At 41.3% G+C, this 14,761-nt stretch overlaps 4 protein-coding genes across 7 annotated transcripts in view; 2 read left to right on the top strand and 2 right to left on the bottom strand.

Moving 5' to 3' along the window:
• Window positions 1-7,848, top strand: part of Ip6k (Inositol hexakisphosphate kinase) — a 30,955-nt gene extending 23,107 nt beyond the window's left edge. For all 3 annotated transcript variants that reach the window (XM_089470788.1, XM_089470789.1, XM_089470787.1), the window contains 6 exons: window positions 2,041-2,167; window positions 4,469-4,601; window positions 5,309-5,385; window positions 5,516-5,897; window positions 5,966-6,729; window positions 6,803-7,848. In XM_089470788.1, coding sequence (XP_089326914.1) covers window positions 2,041-2,167; window positions 4,469-4,601; window positions 5,309-5,385; window positions 5,516-5,897; window positions 5,966-6,729; window positions 6,803-7,581 — 2,262 coding nt within the window. In that variant the 3' untranslated portion in view covers window positions 7,582-7,848. The remainder of the gene's footprint in view (window positions 1-2,040; window positions 2,168-4,468; window positions 4,602-5,308; window positions 5,386-5,515; window positions 5,898-5,965; window positions 6,730-6,802) is intronic.
• Window positions 7,849-8,680: 832 nt separating this feature from the next.
• ND-B12 (NADH dehydrogenase [ubiquinone] 1 beta subcomplex subunit 3) lies at window positions 8,681-9,507 on the top strand. 2 transcript variants are annotated; one of them, XM_018013333.2, is made up of 3 exons: window positions 8,681-8,830; window positions 9,064-9,204; window positions 9,262-9,507. In XM_018013333.2, exons 2-3 carry the CDS (start codon window positions 9,074-9,076, stop codon window positions 9,455-9,457), a joined length of 327 nt encoding a protein of 108 aa, XP_017868822.1. In that variant the 5' UTR covers window positions 8,681-8,830; window positions 9,064-9,073; the 3' UTR covers window positions 9,458-9,507. The 2 variants fall into 2 exon arrangements, with proteins under 2 accessions (XP_017868822.1, XP_089326922.1); XM_089470796.1 differs by lacking the exon at window positions 8,681-8,830 and adding an exon at window positions 8,866-9,004.
• Rae1 (ribonucleic acid export 1) lies at window positions 9,508-10,810 on the bottom strand. The gene is made up of 2 exons (XM_018013332.2): window positions 10,295-10,810; window positions 9,508-10,236 (listed from the first exon to the last, which is right to left on the bottom strand). The coding sequence occupies exons 1-2, from the start codon at window positions 10,709-10,711 to the stop codon at window positions 9,604-9,606; spliced, it is 1,050 nt and encodes a 349-aa protein (XP_017868821.1). The 5' UTR covers window positions 10,712-10,810; the 3' UTR covers window positions 9,508-9,603.
• A 1,199-nt stretch (window positions 10,811-12,009) lies between these two features.
• On the bottom strand, window positions 12,010-14,020 carry pirk (poor Imd response upon knock-in). The gene is made up of 2 exons (XM_018013462.2): window positions 13,619-14,020; window positions 12,010-13,477 (listed from the first exon to the last, which is right to left on the bottom strand). The coding sequence occupies exon 2, from the start codon at window positions 12,959-12,961 to the stop codon at window positions 12,341-12,343; it is 621 nt and encodes a 206-aa protein (XP_017868951.1). The 5' UTR covers window positions 12,962-13,477; window positions 13,619-14,020; the 3' UTR covers window positions 12,010-12,340.
• Window positions 14,021-14,761: the final 741 nt, after the last annotated feature.

Raw genomic sequence — 14,761 nt, 5'->3', positions numbered from 1 at the left:
CATGTGTGCAAATATCCAATGGGGATTACTTTGAAGGAGACCAAATTGAAATTGAAGAAAAATAAAGAAAAACAAAAGTTGCGGTACTTTTTGAAACGAAAATCGTATATATACATAGATATATACGTTGCATACACTGAATGAAGGAGTCCGAACCTTATACTGGCTAAAATTCAAGATCAACATATTAATAAGTAACATAACATAAATAACATAAACATAAATAACAAGATGAGCTTATTTAATTGGATTACGAGCATTACGAGCCCCCTGAAATCAGATTGAGCTAACACAATGTCGGAGACATTGTATCTATCAAGAATGTGGATTCAGCTAATGTCCAGGGTCAGCAAGACCCGTCTAGCTTGGATCGTATTCTTCGATAATCAATCATTTCTGCTTCTGTAGCTCGTCACGCAGGCATTGAAAATATTCAGTTAGGCCCTCGTAGGAATGCTTCACAATGAACGCCTTGACCACCGCCCAGGTCGACTTGATGAAATTGACATTGCCAAAGATGAGCATATCAGTGCCATTGTTCTCAGCACGCACCAGACAGTAATGCAGTGTTACGTTGAAAACATCGGCATATGGTATGCCCTCGTTAACGCTAACCACGTCTATGGAGTACAGCTGCCCGGGCGTGCTGCAAGCTCGCAGAGTTTGGTACTCATTGACCTTGGAGGTCTTGGGGCCGACGTTTGCTTGGAGGGCAACGGTCATATTGACGTTGCGCACCTGCTCGCCATCCTTTCCGTTCTTCCATGGGCCAATACAGATATCCGTGGAGTTCCGTTTATCATGGAACTCTAAGAAGAATGTCGATGTGCTCGAAAATAGCAAATTGAACATCTTATCCACGTGCAAGCGAAAATTCTCCTTCATGATAAGTCGGCCTTCGTGGTCTGAATCACAGGTTTTGGTCGTTCCACTGGTCAGATCGGGGGCCTTCATATTTGGACCCGCTCGAGCCCTAGTCGGCTTAACGTGGGATACTCTGGACTTACTTTTTCTGTCATGCGATTGCACAACAGATTTACCTCGAGGGGTGACAGTGGATGGGGCTCTTGTATTCTTAGATTTTCTGATCTTGCTCTCTCGATTCTTATCCGCGGTGCTCCAGATTAAAAACTTTCTGTTCTTATCAGAAGCTCGTCTGTTGTAAAGTGTGGCTAACTTTGGCAGACGAGAATTTGGCACATTATCATTAAATTCCTTTGAATTTCGCTTAACATCAGTTCTAATAGCAGCCGATTGTCTAGTGACGTTTTGCTTTTGTGGCCTGAGATCTTGCAGTCCATTCTTTAAATTGTAATAAATCGATTGCATCGCATAGATAACACCTGACACTCAACCCAATCCCTGGGAGCCCTGATACTGAATAACACACTTAATCAATTGCCATTTGTGCAAGTATTAAATGAAATAATATTGCCAATATATTATTTAAGTTACTTTTAAATTTATGTCATCTTGCTCAATTATGTTTTCAAATCTTTCAAACGAGTTTTGAGTTCTGTTAACTCGCCCACTTTCATCTTCAGCTGATCTAGTATCATTTTCGTTTCTTTCAACTTTTATTATTCATCCACAACCAGGTCAACTTCTCTTTCTCTCTCTATCTTACTCTCTCGCTCGCCCTTTCAAAATCACATTTATATATGCCTATTATTGTTTACATAAACCCATCATGGGACCCGGGCCATATATCCAATCCGATTGTTGAATGTTTTTCTGAGCGCTGGCTGACAAGTAAAAGCTCGTAAAGATTAAAGACTAGAATCGAGGATTGATTACACTGGCATACAAAGCAACAGCTGCTTATCAAGGCATCGCATGACGTAGGCTCTGATAAGATATTAAACAAATGACCCCGCGACTAACTGCTCTTAAGATCTCCGTAAACATTTCTATACCCTGATACGACGAAAACAGAAGCGCTTAATATTGATGCTCAATGATGATAATGTTTGTTGCTCTCTATAAGTTTCATAATCTCGCTGGATTGTCAATTAATTAATTCATCCTTTGTGCTTTCAGGTGGGAGGACACACGCGCCTTTTGCTGCTCAACCAGTCAACGGTGATCAAGCCGCTAAATTTGCGTGAATTGGACTTCTATCAGAACATTCCGCAGGACGTACAGAAGTTTGTGCCCAAGTACAAAGGTAAGATACCGACTATATTCTCTTATTACCCAACCACACCGATTATCGATTATCGACTATCGATTCTATCGAAGCGCTTCATAAAGTGACATACATATAAATATATTTCGTTATGAATTAACTGCTCGTTCTATCATGCATTGAAAACGAAAATAAAGAAAACAGAAATACAAATAAAAAATTGATTATAAAAAAAAAAAAAAAAGAATATTATATGATATTACCATCTGTCTTCATTTTCCAAATCCTCGATGCTGTATTCAACTTTTCTTTGTACTAACTCGCATTTGTCAAGAAAATAAAATATAATAAAAATTAATATTCAAAAGACGAAATCGATAAATACATTAACAATTTATGCGCTCTTCTGTATTGTCCATAGTTAAAGCCAACAACGCATTTCAATATCATTTTTATTTTAAGTATTATATTCTTATATGTGATATCCGTAGTTTGTAAGCATTTTTATGGAAAATTGACAAATAAAAACAGACTGAAAAAAAAAAGAAAATAAAGTGAAAAAAAAAAAATGAAAATGACGAAAAAAAATGAAATAAGACTGAACCATATCGTAATCTAATAGGTAAATTATAGCTATTAAAGTTTTGTAATACAAAAAGCGAAATAAAATTATTATAGCTGCCATGCCCACTTATTGTCTGACTCGACGCCTGGAAGTAGTCCAAGCGCCTGGCCACTAAAGCTCCACGCACACACTTGCATTTTATCACATAAGAACTTTTAGTTAGTAGCGCAGTGACAGCAATGGGTAAGTCGTAAAGTAAACAAAGTAAAAAGCAACTCTTCTCCAGCAACGTATATATACATATATATGCAACTATATATGCATATATGCATCTACTATGAACAAACACAAATAAACAATACCTTTGACCAAATGCACCCAGCTCAAAGGATTGTACAATTTTTGTTTGACAAAAATTATACAATTTCTAAGAAATATAATAAAACTAAAAAAATACAATTAAAATGCACGCCCGCACAGCCTGTAGCTTGGGGCCTTTACACATATATCTACGCTCTATGCTCGTATTATCCAAAGGTTCGAAGTGCCCACTGACAGACCTCGTGCTCGTGATCTGCCGCTGAACCAATCAATGAGCCCAATCGGAGAGCTGCCTCCGGAATGAAAGCGTAAACTGTAAAAAATCTATAAGCAACCAACAAATGCCATTTATTTCCAATATCTCGTTATGTGTTTGTTCAGAACAGACATCGTGCTGACTGACCCTCTGTACGAAATCGAATACGAATACGAAATCGAACACGTATACGAATACGAATACGAATACGAATATACGAACGAGTACACGTTGTTGTTGTTGAGCTAAAGTCATGTGTGATCGTCGTCGCCTTCGTCCCTAGGCCTTTGCCGATCTAATCGAATCGAATCGGATCGGATCCTAATCCGCTCTGCTCTGCTCTCTACTCTCAGCAGCACTCAGCACTCCGCTCTGCTCTGCTTTGTCTGTCTCTGGAACTGAACGTCTCCGAGACTCTCAGTACGAAAGCCGATTAGAAATGCAAGCAATGGCAATATGGCCTCAACGGGTTTGTATGAATAAAACACATACTATATATACATACATACATATATATATATATATATATATTTTACTATATACTATGTATATTTTATGCGATACTTAATTTTCCAAACTAAATCTTAAGCTATTCAGTTCCTTAAGTACAAATATATTTAAATATTCTTATGGTTTAAGCTAGAACACCATTAACAAACAAAAGAAAAGAATATCAACCAAATTTTTGAAAACTTTTCGGATTTATGCACAATGTTTTTCGATCGATTGCCTAAGTCTTGCACTCTGTTTCTCAACTAGCTTTAGGTCTTAATCTTATTATAATCATAAGCCATAATTCCTTCTATATGTATATCATGTCGCTTTCCGTCCATCCGAAATCGTCCAAAGCACACAGTCTACATCGGGTCTGTATACATATGTATATGTCATATACATATAGAGAAAGAGGAGAGCAAATTAAAGTAAATTAAAGTATTTCTAGCAATTTTGTTTATTAATTGGGGCTCGTCATGTTCGTCTGTTTCATTCACGATGTATCCATCCATCTGATGTGTCTACTAAACTACATATCTTTGATAAGTCAGGCCCATTCATCCATTTGCGTAATTCTAACCAACTTAACTCAAGAACAAACTGACATACACACTACATAAATAGAGCTAATAAACAAACATGAAATTAACTGAAACAAGAAGACACAAAAACTGATCGCACGCCGGTCCCGTTCTATTTCCAGGCGTTATGCAAGCAACCACCATGGGCGGCGCTAAGCTGGACAAGCGCTATTCGCCCAGCTTCCGGGACGATGCGGCCGCGGTGCCAGTGCGCAAGATGAGTGCCTCGAAGCGCAAGCGGGATGAAGTACTCAGGTATGTAGAAGCACTACGAAGTCTTGTCCATCATAGACATAGACAGTCAGACAGCCTGCACCTTGCTACACACACACACACACACACACACACAAACATACACACACACAACATACAAACACCCACACACACACTACCTTATATATACTATATATATTTATATATATATTTGTATGTATATAAATCTCACATGACTGAAGCATTCAGCCAAGCAAATGGAAATGAATTTTATTTTTGTTTTAGATTGTGCAATGCATACAAAAAACAAACACGCACTCGCCCCTGTCAGACATTGTTACGGGTATTGGGTATGCAAATATTACAACATTCTATGTGTATGAGATTTTTTTTTTATGGCCAATCCAATTGGAAACTGTGCCATGATCGGTTCCATTGAAAACGATAACGGTTATACAACTTATTGCAGAACTTTTTGTATTCAACACTTTTTTCTGCGCCGCCTACTTGCCGCCAGATGGCGCCACTGCGTTTTCAATGGAACGGAACATGTCCTGTAACAAACGTAAAGCACAAGAAAAAGAAAAAGAAAAGAAAAAGGAAAAAGAAAAACGAAACGAAACGAAAACTTCCAGCTTATTTTGTTTTAGGTCACTCATTTGTGCCATCTATAAGGGGTTCGCAGCATTGTACTTTTGTCTCGCTTGATTCCATATTAATCCCACACATCTCGCCTGGATTATTTGCAGAATGAAGGTGCATAAGAACGGAAATGCGGCCGATGTTATTAAGAGCATTTCGCAACTTGACAACTCCAATAAGCAATGTTAGTATCCTGTGCCATGGCTCGGGACCGGGACTTGGACAGAAAACCCCATTTAATAATGTTTATACAATGCTACATCTCTGGAGGCATCCTAACTAATCTCTGTATCCGTGCGAATTTCGCTTCACAGATTTCTTGATGCTCGAGAATATCACATCGCAGTTCCGCAATCCCTGTATTCTGGACCTGAAGATGGGAACGCGGCAGCACGGCGACGATGCGTCCGCAGAGAAGCGATCCAAACAGATGGCCAAGTGCGCGGCCAGCACCTCTGGTTCGCTGGGCGTCCGCCTCTGCGGCATGCAGACCTACCAGGCGGACTTGGAGCAGTATGCCAAGCGCGACAAGTACTGGGGACGCGAGCTCAACGAGGCGGGCTTCAAGACCGCCTTGCATGACTTCTTCTACAACGGCTATCGGTTGCGCATTCGCGTCATACGCAAGATCCTGCAGCGACTGCTGCAGCTGCGACGCGTCATCGAGAAGCAGTCCAGTTACAGATTCTATTCCTGGTAAGTGGCAGAAAGTGGTTTACTTCCAGTCGAGAGATATACTAAGAGTCTGCTCTTTTCTCTGACAGCTCATTGCTCATCGTGTACGAAGGCTATGAAGAGAATCCTATGGCACATCCGCCCTCAATGGATCTGGATGATTGGCTGGAGGCGCCAAAGTCGGCGACACTGCAGCCGACAGCTGCCTTCGATTATCACCCGGAGAACAGCATAGACGAGGATGATATTGAAGACGATGAGGCGGGAAATGAGGCAGGCGACGAACTGGAGCCGCACGATACGGATGAGGACTTGCAACTGGTGGCGGCCGTTGACAGCGGCAACGCCTCGGCCACCAACAGCAGCACCGGTGCCGACGGCTGCAACTATGATGCGGATGCATCAAATGATTCAAACTCGCGATTGAATCTGGCCACACGTCGTCATTTACACAAACGCGGCTTTGCGGAGGCGGCGGCACGTGGCGTCAAGCAAACGGCCACCAGCTCCTCAACCACCACCGACGAGGAGGAGGACGAAGACGATGAGAGAAACAAGGCACAGCACTCGCACTCGCATTTGTCCGCCATGCCGCCGCCACGTAGCTGCGGTGTCCTGCCCACTAAATCGGTGGCCGGCGGCAAGGGCAGCAATGCCAATGCCAGCGCCACACCTGCATTCATTCCAATATCCGAAGAGACAGTATTCCTAGATCCTGAGCCAACGCTGCCCAGCGTGACCACCTCATCGCCACATTCCGGAGACTCCTGGATGAATTACAGCAGCAACAGCAGCGACGACTTCTCTGGCCTATCCGAGCAAATCAAGGCCGTGGCTAGCGGGCGACAGACATGTAAGTGAACTAGTAGAAACCATAAGCCTAGAGGAAAATTCTCATCCTTTCATGATTTGCTCCCACTTCACAGGCAACAACAGCTCCGATGACGGCAGCTCAGACTATGACAGCAGCATTATTGGACCCACGGAGGCCATGTTCAAGCGGTACAAGTCACAGCAATCGTTCGATGCAGCAGCAGCAACAGCCGGCAGCGTGGATCTCACCTCGCCGCCCCACACGGCTGGCAATTCAGGTGCCACAATTAAGTCGGTTATCTCGCCCGCCTCCTCCAGCGCATCGTCACTGAAATCAGTGAAGGGTGCTGTGAAGCGTTTGCGATGCAAGGACGACGATGAACACTACGCAGCTCACGACGACTCCCGCGAGGCCAAGAAGTCGACAATAACATCCACGCCCGTTTCGGCCGTCTCCTCGCCATCGAAGTCACATACGGGGTCGGCGATACAGCGCAGTTGCGAAAACATATCCAACTCGCTGCTCGCTGGCATTCTGCTCGACTCCCTGGAGCGACGCGCCAGTGCCGAGGGCGACAACAACAACACCAAGAGCGAGCCAAAATCATCCACAACTGCGGTTCGCAACTCGGCGCTAATGCATGGCTCCAAGTCGCTGGACATGTCCGCACCGCCCACAGACGACTCGGCCTGCTTCGTGGACGTGCGTCTCATTGACTTCGCCCACACGGCGTTTGTGCCGCGCAACGGGAGCATGTTGCCCACACCGCCAGCCACCGCGCCCGTCCACCATGGACCGGACGGCGGCTTTCTCACTGGCCTGGACAGCCTCAATCGCCTGCTCAACGAGATATTGGCCGAGGAGAGTATCTGTATCAGTTGCCCCAATTGAAGCTTCCAGCGGAGCCCACTCACAGCTAGCGTGCGGGGACGGAGAATAAGTTAAAAATAAAATTTAAATTAAAAAAAAAGTACAATTTGATTTCAAAAAATTACCTAAATTGTTGTAGCAACATGTGTTAAATTATGAAACTAATCTTTAGTAATTCGAAATGTGATTCAGCTAACAAAAAAAACAAAAAAAAAGCAAACAAACAATACAAAAGAAAAAACAAGGAAAAATTAACAGAGAAAAGGAAAGCAAAAAAAAAAAAAGAAATATAGATTTCAATGCCAACATTTTTAAGCAAAAACAAAACATACGTTAAGTGCAAAGCAAAACGTACGAAGCTGACAATTGTTCATACATATGTATATTATTTAGGATCTGCTGAGTGTGCGAAATTTAATATCTACAATTTATTTGCAAGTGTATCTTCCAAAAGTAGTAACAACTTTAATGGTAAATTTACTAAAATATTGATAGATTGTTCAAGCCTTCTGCATTTCCTAGCGCTGAATGAGAAAGAAGAACAAAGAAAACAAATTGCGTTCTGACTTTGGTGTTTTAAGTTTGAGAGAAATGAGTATAAAAACAAGCAACTATATAAAATATATATGTATTGTATTTTAAATTAAACAATTGGCATGCATGACGTGCATTTTTATACCTAGCTATTACAATACATACATACAATGCAAATGACAAAGCGTAAGAACAGTATTTTGTTATATTTTTCATCTTTGTTTTACAAAGGTTCCCCTTCTAATAGTAGCAATCGCAGTTAACCTGTAAAAGTGAGAGAGGAGCAAGTGAAACTCTATTAACATTAATCTTTAATAAAAAAAACGCATATACATGTATATTACTATTACTTATTGTATAACTAGAGAATTAAATGGAATACAAAAACAAACAAAAAACTAAAAAAAAATACAGATATAAATAAACTATGTATATTTTCACTTAAGCACGTTTAAAAATTACAAATGTTCTACTGATTGCAAAATAAACTTAAAATATGAATAAATATGTCAATAAATAAAATTATCTATTGCTGTTTTACTTTCAAGATACATTTAATGGTGATTCGCGGGCAAAAATTTTTTGAATTCATTTATAGAAATCAAGCGTTGCCACACTTTGAAAAGCTGAAAGTAAACAAGCTGCTATGCGCTTGACAATATTTAGTACATTTCACAATAACATTATCGATAACACTGAAGTCTGTTAACATTGTGTTCATATTGTGACAACAAAAGTGTGTATTTCACCAATTTTATTCATTTTGTGTGTTTTTCCCATTGCGTATATGATATTTTGAAATAATATAGCTTAGCTTAGGATATTATAGTATTTCTTTATTTGTGTGCTCTGTCATAACAATTAAAAAGCGACAAAACCGTGAACTTACTTATGTAATGTTCAGCGCTAGGTTAACAGATGTTAATTCACTTGGCATTATAGGAAAAAAAAACTGAATTATAATTTCAGGAAATAAATAATGGGTGGACATGGTCACGGAGAGCCCTACACGGTGCCACATCCATCGTGCTACAAGGTGGAGAATGTGCCGCAATTGTTGAAAGTCAAAGAGGCGCTTGGCCGCCAGGGCCTATCCGACCCATGGCTGAGGTGAGCTCTTGAATATATAATAAATATTAGTGTCGGAACTACTTTTTACTGCCGTAGGAATGAGGCCTGGCGTTACGAAAAGAAGGCATTTGGCACACATGGCTCTCGCCTGGCTACGTTTATGTTCCGTGGCCTCGGTGTCGGCTTTTGTGCAGCTCTCGCCACCATCGCTGTTGAATATGCCCTGGGAATCGGCAAAGGCCAGGGTGACCATGGACATGGACATGGCCACGACGACAAGAAGGATCATTAGAGCAAGCTCTTTAATTAAGTGATTTAGTTGAATAAATATGCAAATCAGGATACGCTTTGATATTTAATGATACAAAACAACATGTTTGGATATTACTCGCAGAACATGTTTGTGTGGCTTAAACTAAAATCGATTTCGATTTCTGATCAATTAGCGCGTGGTTTCAGCTCGTCGTAGCAGGAGCGTAGGAATATCTGTGGCTTCTTGGCGGGGTTGAAGTACTCGTGTCCCTTGGACCAGTCATAGCCGACAGCATATGCGAATATTTGGCCATTGGCATTGAAGCCACATTTCGTTATGGATTGATCCATCGCCTCGCTAGATTTCAGCTTGGTGCGTGCATCTTTGTCCCAGAAGCTAAATGTGCCGTCCGATCCAACAGTAACCAGAGTTCCATGCACCGGATGGAATGCAATATCATTAACCGCATAAATGTCCTGGAATCCGGAGGTGCCCGTCGAGCGATGGCACTTAAATGTAAAGTTATCTTTTGGATTCACTGGGTTCACATACTGTATGGCGACGCGACCTTCGATGCTGCCTAATGCATATCCCGTGGGCGCCTTCTTTTTGTCCTTGAATATGGATATGGTACGATGTTGATACTTGAGCGGACTCTCCTGTCGCTTGTACTCGGTGGGAGTGTTCTCCAACGAGTAGATGATTAGACCACGACCCGCAGTGCCCACTACAGCCATGGGGTAGTCTACATCAGCGCAATAGCATCGTTCAGGCAGATTTATGGCCATCATCGGATTTGGTGTGCGCGTGTCCCAGAACTAAAAATCGACCATTTATATACAAATTGCTAGGGCTATCATTTTGTGAGCAGCATACCTTGAGCGTTTTGTCCCAGCTGCCTGTCATAAGACATGTGTAATTGGGACCCTTGACCATGTGGCAGGTTTTGACCGGCCCGTCGTGGGCAGCTACTTGCATTACCTGATCGGAGGCGAGATCCCAGAGCTTTACTTGCTTGTCACATGACGCCATGAACACTTTGGTGCCGTCGTCTGACCAGCATACATCCAGCACTGGCCCTCCCATCGTTTTCATAGACTTTGGCACGGTTGCTCCATTTTGTTCCACCTCCCAACAGCGCACGCTGTTGTCCCAGCTGCCGGCAATGAGAAAATTCTTTGGCACTTGCAATGTGCTTGGACTGAACTCGAGTGCTGTTACAGAATCGTCTGGTGGCGATGCTACCTCGAAGTCGTTCATACGATTCGTTGTCGTCTGTGCGGCCCCAAACATGATTTTATTTTTTAAATGTCGCAAAATGTTTGTAATTTAGCGAGCGAAGCGTCAAACGTACTTGCCGAACGTAAGAATAACATGACGCAATTACGTACTACGTAACGCAAACGCAAAAAAGAGCGCGTATCACACGAATATCGTGCAGCACTGTTATGTTAATGGTAACATAACTAGTAACGATAGTTTTACTTTTAGCACAACAATGAGATATTCAGCCCGCAGTAATTATTGTAAACAAACATATTGATCATTTATCCGGCAATTTTATTTAAAGTGAATAAAGTGTAATATCTATGCACATTGCATAACAATAAACTGCTGTATAGTTTTATGGAATGATAGAAATACTTGGTTTGAGATCATATATCAAGTGGGGTAATATCAGCTGATGCATTTAAGAAACAATTGGAGAAATTCCCTAATATTACAATAAAATACATGTTAATATGGCGTGTGGCTACAGTACTCGTATAATATTAATGAATACCAGCTGTGACGTCTATATGGCTGTGTATTCGTTTTTATATGAATGTATGTACATACGCATATGCAAATTTACTTAGGCATTCATTAACACATTGTATTTACATACGAATTTGCAAATTTAACTGCTCCATACCAAGTACATACATATATTTCCGTGTATGTCAATTGTGCTTTCTTCGCTTTTTGATAAAAATTACCTTATCTACATCGAACTTTCAAATCGCAGAGCGCTTATAGAATCAGATTGCCTAAAATGTTGATAAGTTTTCTTTTCCTATTCAAGGTGAAAAATACAAATTTAATATTATTCTTATCGGTCAATGGATTTTAAAAACAATGGCCTTACTTTATATAATTAATTGTTGTTGTTAATTTAGTTGCTTTATATGCGTGCACTGGAAATAAAAATCCCCCGGAATAATTTCATTGCGACACTCGAGCGTTTTTCGACACTTTCGACAAAAATACAACCGCAAGTACAATTAATAAAAAAAAAAAAAAAAAAAAAAAACTGGTATGATATTTAGTGATATGCCTTGTTTAATGAGTAGGCATCAATCGCACCTAAGTTTCTTATCCGGGGTATTTTTGTTATCATTGTCGTTGGCAACAAAGTGGGTCAAGTCATTGTGAACAACAACAAGTTGACATTGGTCAGGCCATGATATGAGTAAGACCTCGCTTTTAGGAAACTCGACAGAAAATCCACTCGGGTCACTGTGAATCCCATCTCTTGATAGGTACGCCGAAAGCACTGTGTGGTAATTTACATGAATGAACGGGGCTCTCGGAAATAGGAAATCAATATATTTTAGAATGATGTAATATTTTAATATAAGGAGATCATTCATAGAATGATCAATATCTGTTGCTTCATAAACATATGTACATATAAAATTAAATAGGCTAGTTACGCATATATGATGAATGTATTGTGAAGATACGCACACTTATTAAGTGATGTATAATACTTTTCAATGCCCGATGACAAAATCACGTTAGGCAGTCAGATAGCTAATGCTAATATACTTATATATAACAATAGGAACCATGCGTGCTGGTCATCGTGTCTATAAATCTAGCAGGCAAATTGCTAAGCTTAAACTTTGGACTTGAGATAGAGGAGTGGGCGTGGCGAGCCTAAATGCTCACATTTATCGCATTCTTAATCACAATGTTGCCGGCGATCCCATTGATTATGGTCAGATTGTTGTCAATCTCGACGCCTAAGCGTGGCGAAGATGGCGCTTTGTTTGGCTGCGGCGGCGCATCCTTGGCCACCTTTGGCTGGGAGCGAGGAGTGCGCTTGCTGTTGGACTTGCTGCTGCTGCTGCTGCCGTGTAACTGCAGTGAGTTGACTACCTTCAGCAACCCATTGCAGCCAATGTAGTCGACCGTCTGCTGCTGGGAGTCGCTGCCCAGGTAGATGCGCCCATCATTGCCCGTATACTTGATGTAGCCAGCATTGTGCTGGATCTTTAGCCTGGTCGCGTTGCCAATGATGTGCAGACTGCCCGAGTTGTTAACAATGCGCACGCGATTCCCGTTGCCAATGATGCGTAGATCGCGGCTATTGTTCTCTATGCGGTACTCCTTGCAGTTGCCAACCAGATCCTTGCTGCCCAAGTGGATATTCGTGGGCTCCGTGGTGCTACGCTTGGCGCTGCTTGATTTGCTCTTGTGGTTCGTGTTGCATGTGGGACACTCCTCATCATCATACGAATCGCTCGCCGAATCTGCTTCAATTACTCGCACGCCCATGATTACTCTATGTGTGTATGTGTGTAGAAATCAGTATCTTTCCACTGTTAATCACCAGGCGAAAATAAACAATTCACCTATCGCCACTTTTGTGCTACTATTTAGTCACTATGCCGTGGAGACCGTTTTACAGTTCATTGATTTTATGGCTGGTTGCTTAATCTATGTTTTTTGTGTATATCCAATTTGTTGCTGTTGTTGTTGTTGTTTCCGTAGTCAAATTTTCAAAAGAATGACGTGTGTGTGTCGACTCTTTTTAGGGGACTCCCTTATGCGCGTGCCTCATCAATCGCGGTGCTTTTTGCTGATATATTATATACGTATGTATGCACATGTGTGTTTTGTTAACGCTCTGGTATGCGTGTTGCCTGGCCGATCGTTGGCTGTGCTTTGAGCGATATCCGGCCCCGAGGGTCGCCTTTTATACCATCCGAAACGTTCGGTTGCGATCGGCGCGGGGCTTTTTATTTTCGGCGAGCTAAAGCCAGGTGATGGTAGCTAATTCAGGTGTTGCTTCTAGTTCGCAATCGTGTTTGTCGGCAGAACGTTGATAAGAAAAGACCGTGAATAAAGCCGTTAGATGAATATCAGTATTAATGAAAGTAAAAAAATACCCATTTACAGACATTCTTCAAAATGTAATCAATCTACACTCACATATGTACAATGGGTTTTTCTTTTAGAGTTGCTTATCTGTGTTGTTATGAATTGCTCATAAATTATATCAATGCGATTTGAATTATCAGAATTACTATATCTGTGCACTGGAATAGTTCGTTTAATTGACATGAGGAAAATTCAATACATCTTTTGTTCTGTGGAGAGAGTCTTGGCAGTTCAGCCATCTGATTGCCTATCAGCAGCAGTCGCCAGGCGTGATTTTCACAAACAGCTGATAATTATTTCCTACTCGAAACCAGTTTGTTTACAAACAGCATTATTTGCACGTCGAATAAACACACTGCGGACATACCCCGCACATAGTTTTCCTGCGTGGAGAAGAGCTTTCAGTTTCGGCTCGCGACCCTCAGCTCCCAAGGCTGTGCGCGCTCTTTGGCTAACACAAATATTGGCTTTGTATAAGATATTAGATAAACAAAGTTTTATGTAAATTGATTTTCGGTATGTTTGTTTTCTCTGAGGGTAAATCACCGGTCGGGCGAACAATACCATCTTCATGGGTTCCCGCTGATTTGGAAACATTATAAGCTTTGTTAGGTCTGATTGCTCCGATTATTATTGGAGGGCGTGTTCTTCTAGTGGGGCCCGTTTTGAATTCAGCTAAAGTAACACTTTTAACTGTTGACAATTCATTATCTTCACGGTAATATAGTTGAATGATTTATGTACTTGTTCATCTATTTATGACTAGGGGGACTTTTCCCTCGGATTGTTATCGACTAGCTACAAAAACAAAATTGAAAAAATCTAAGTTGAAAAATCAAATTATTGTGTTTATACAACACGTTAAAGCGGTTAATTGCACAATTTTCAAAACAATTATTAGCCATAGTGGAATCTGCGAGGCTGCGACACGTGTGTATACAAATCAGATAGACACTGCAAGTCCTCGATATTCCAAAGTACTACAACGACGACTAACTAATACAATCAGCAAATTAAAAGAACGAAAAACCCCCATAGCACAGCAGTTGCCGAGGCCGGGCGCACCAGCAAAGCCATTAAGCTTCTGCCGGTATCTGCTGTGAGAATAACGCTAACAGGCGTACAGCAATTCGACACCATCGTTTTGTTCAAGCATTCGTAAGCGATCAAGCTAAAAAATGAAAAATTTAAACA

Source organism: Drosophila arizonae, chromosome 5 (genome assembly GCF_054131065.1).
Source record: "Drosophila arizonae isolate 15081-1271.41 chromosome 5, UAZ_ARI_1.0, whole genome shotgun sequence".
Lineage (NCBI taxonomy): Eukaryota > Metazoa > Arthropoda > Insecta > Diptera > Drosophilidae > Drosophila > Drosophila arizonae.
The sequence above is the reverse complement of the archived record's forward strand: the minus strand, read 5'-3'. Positions and strand labels throughout refer to the sequence as shown.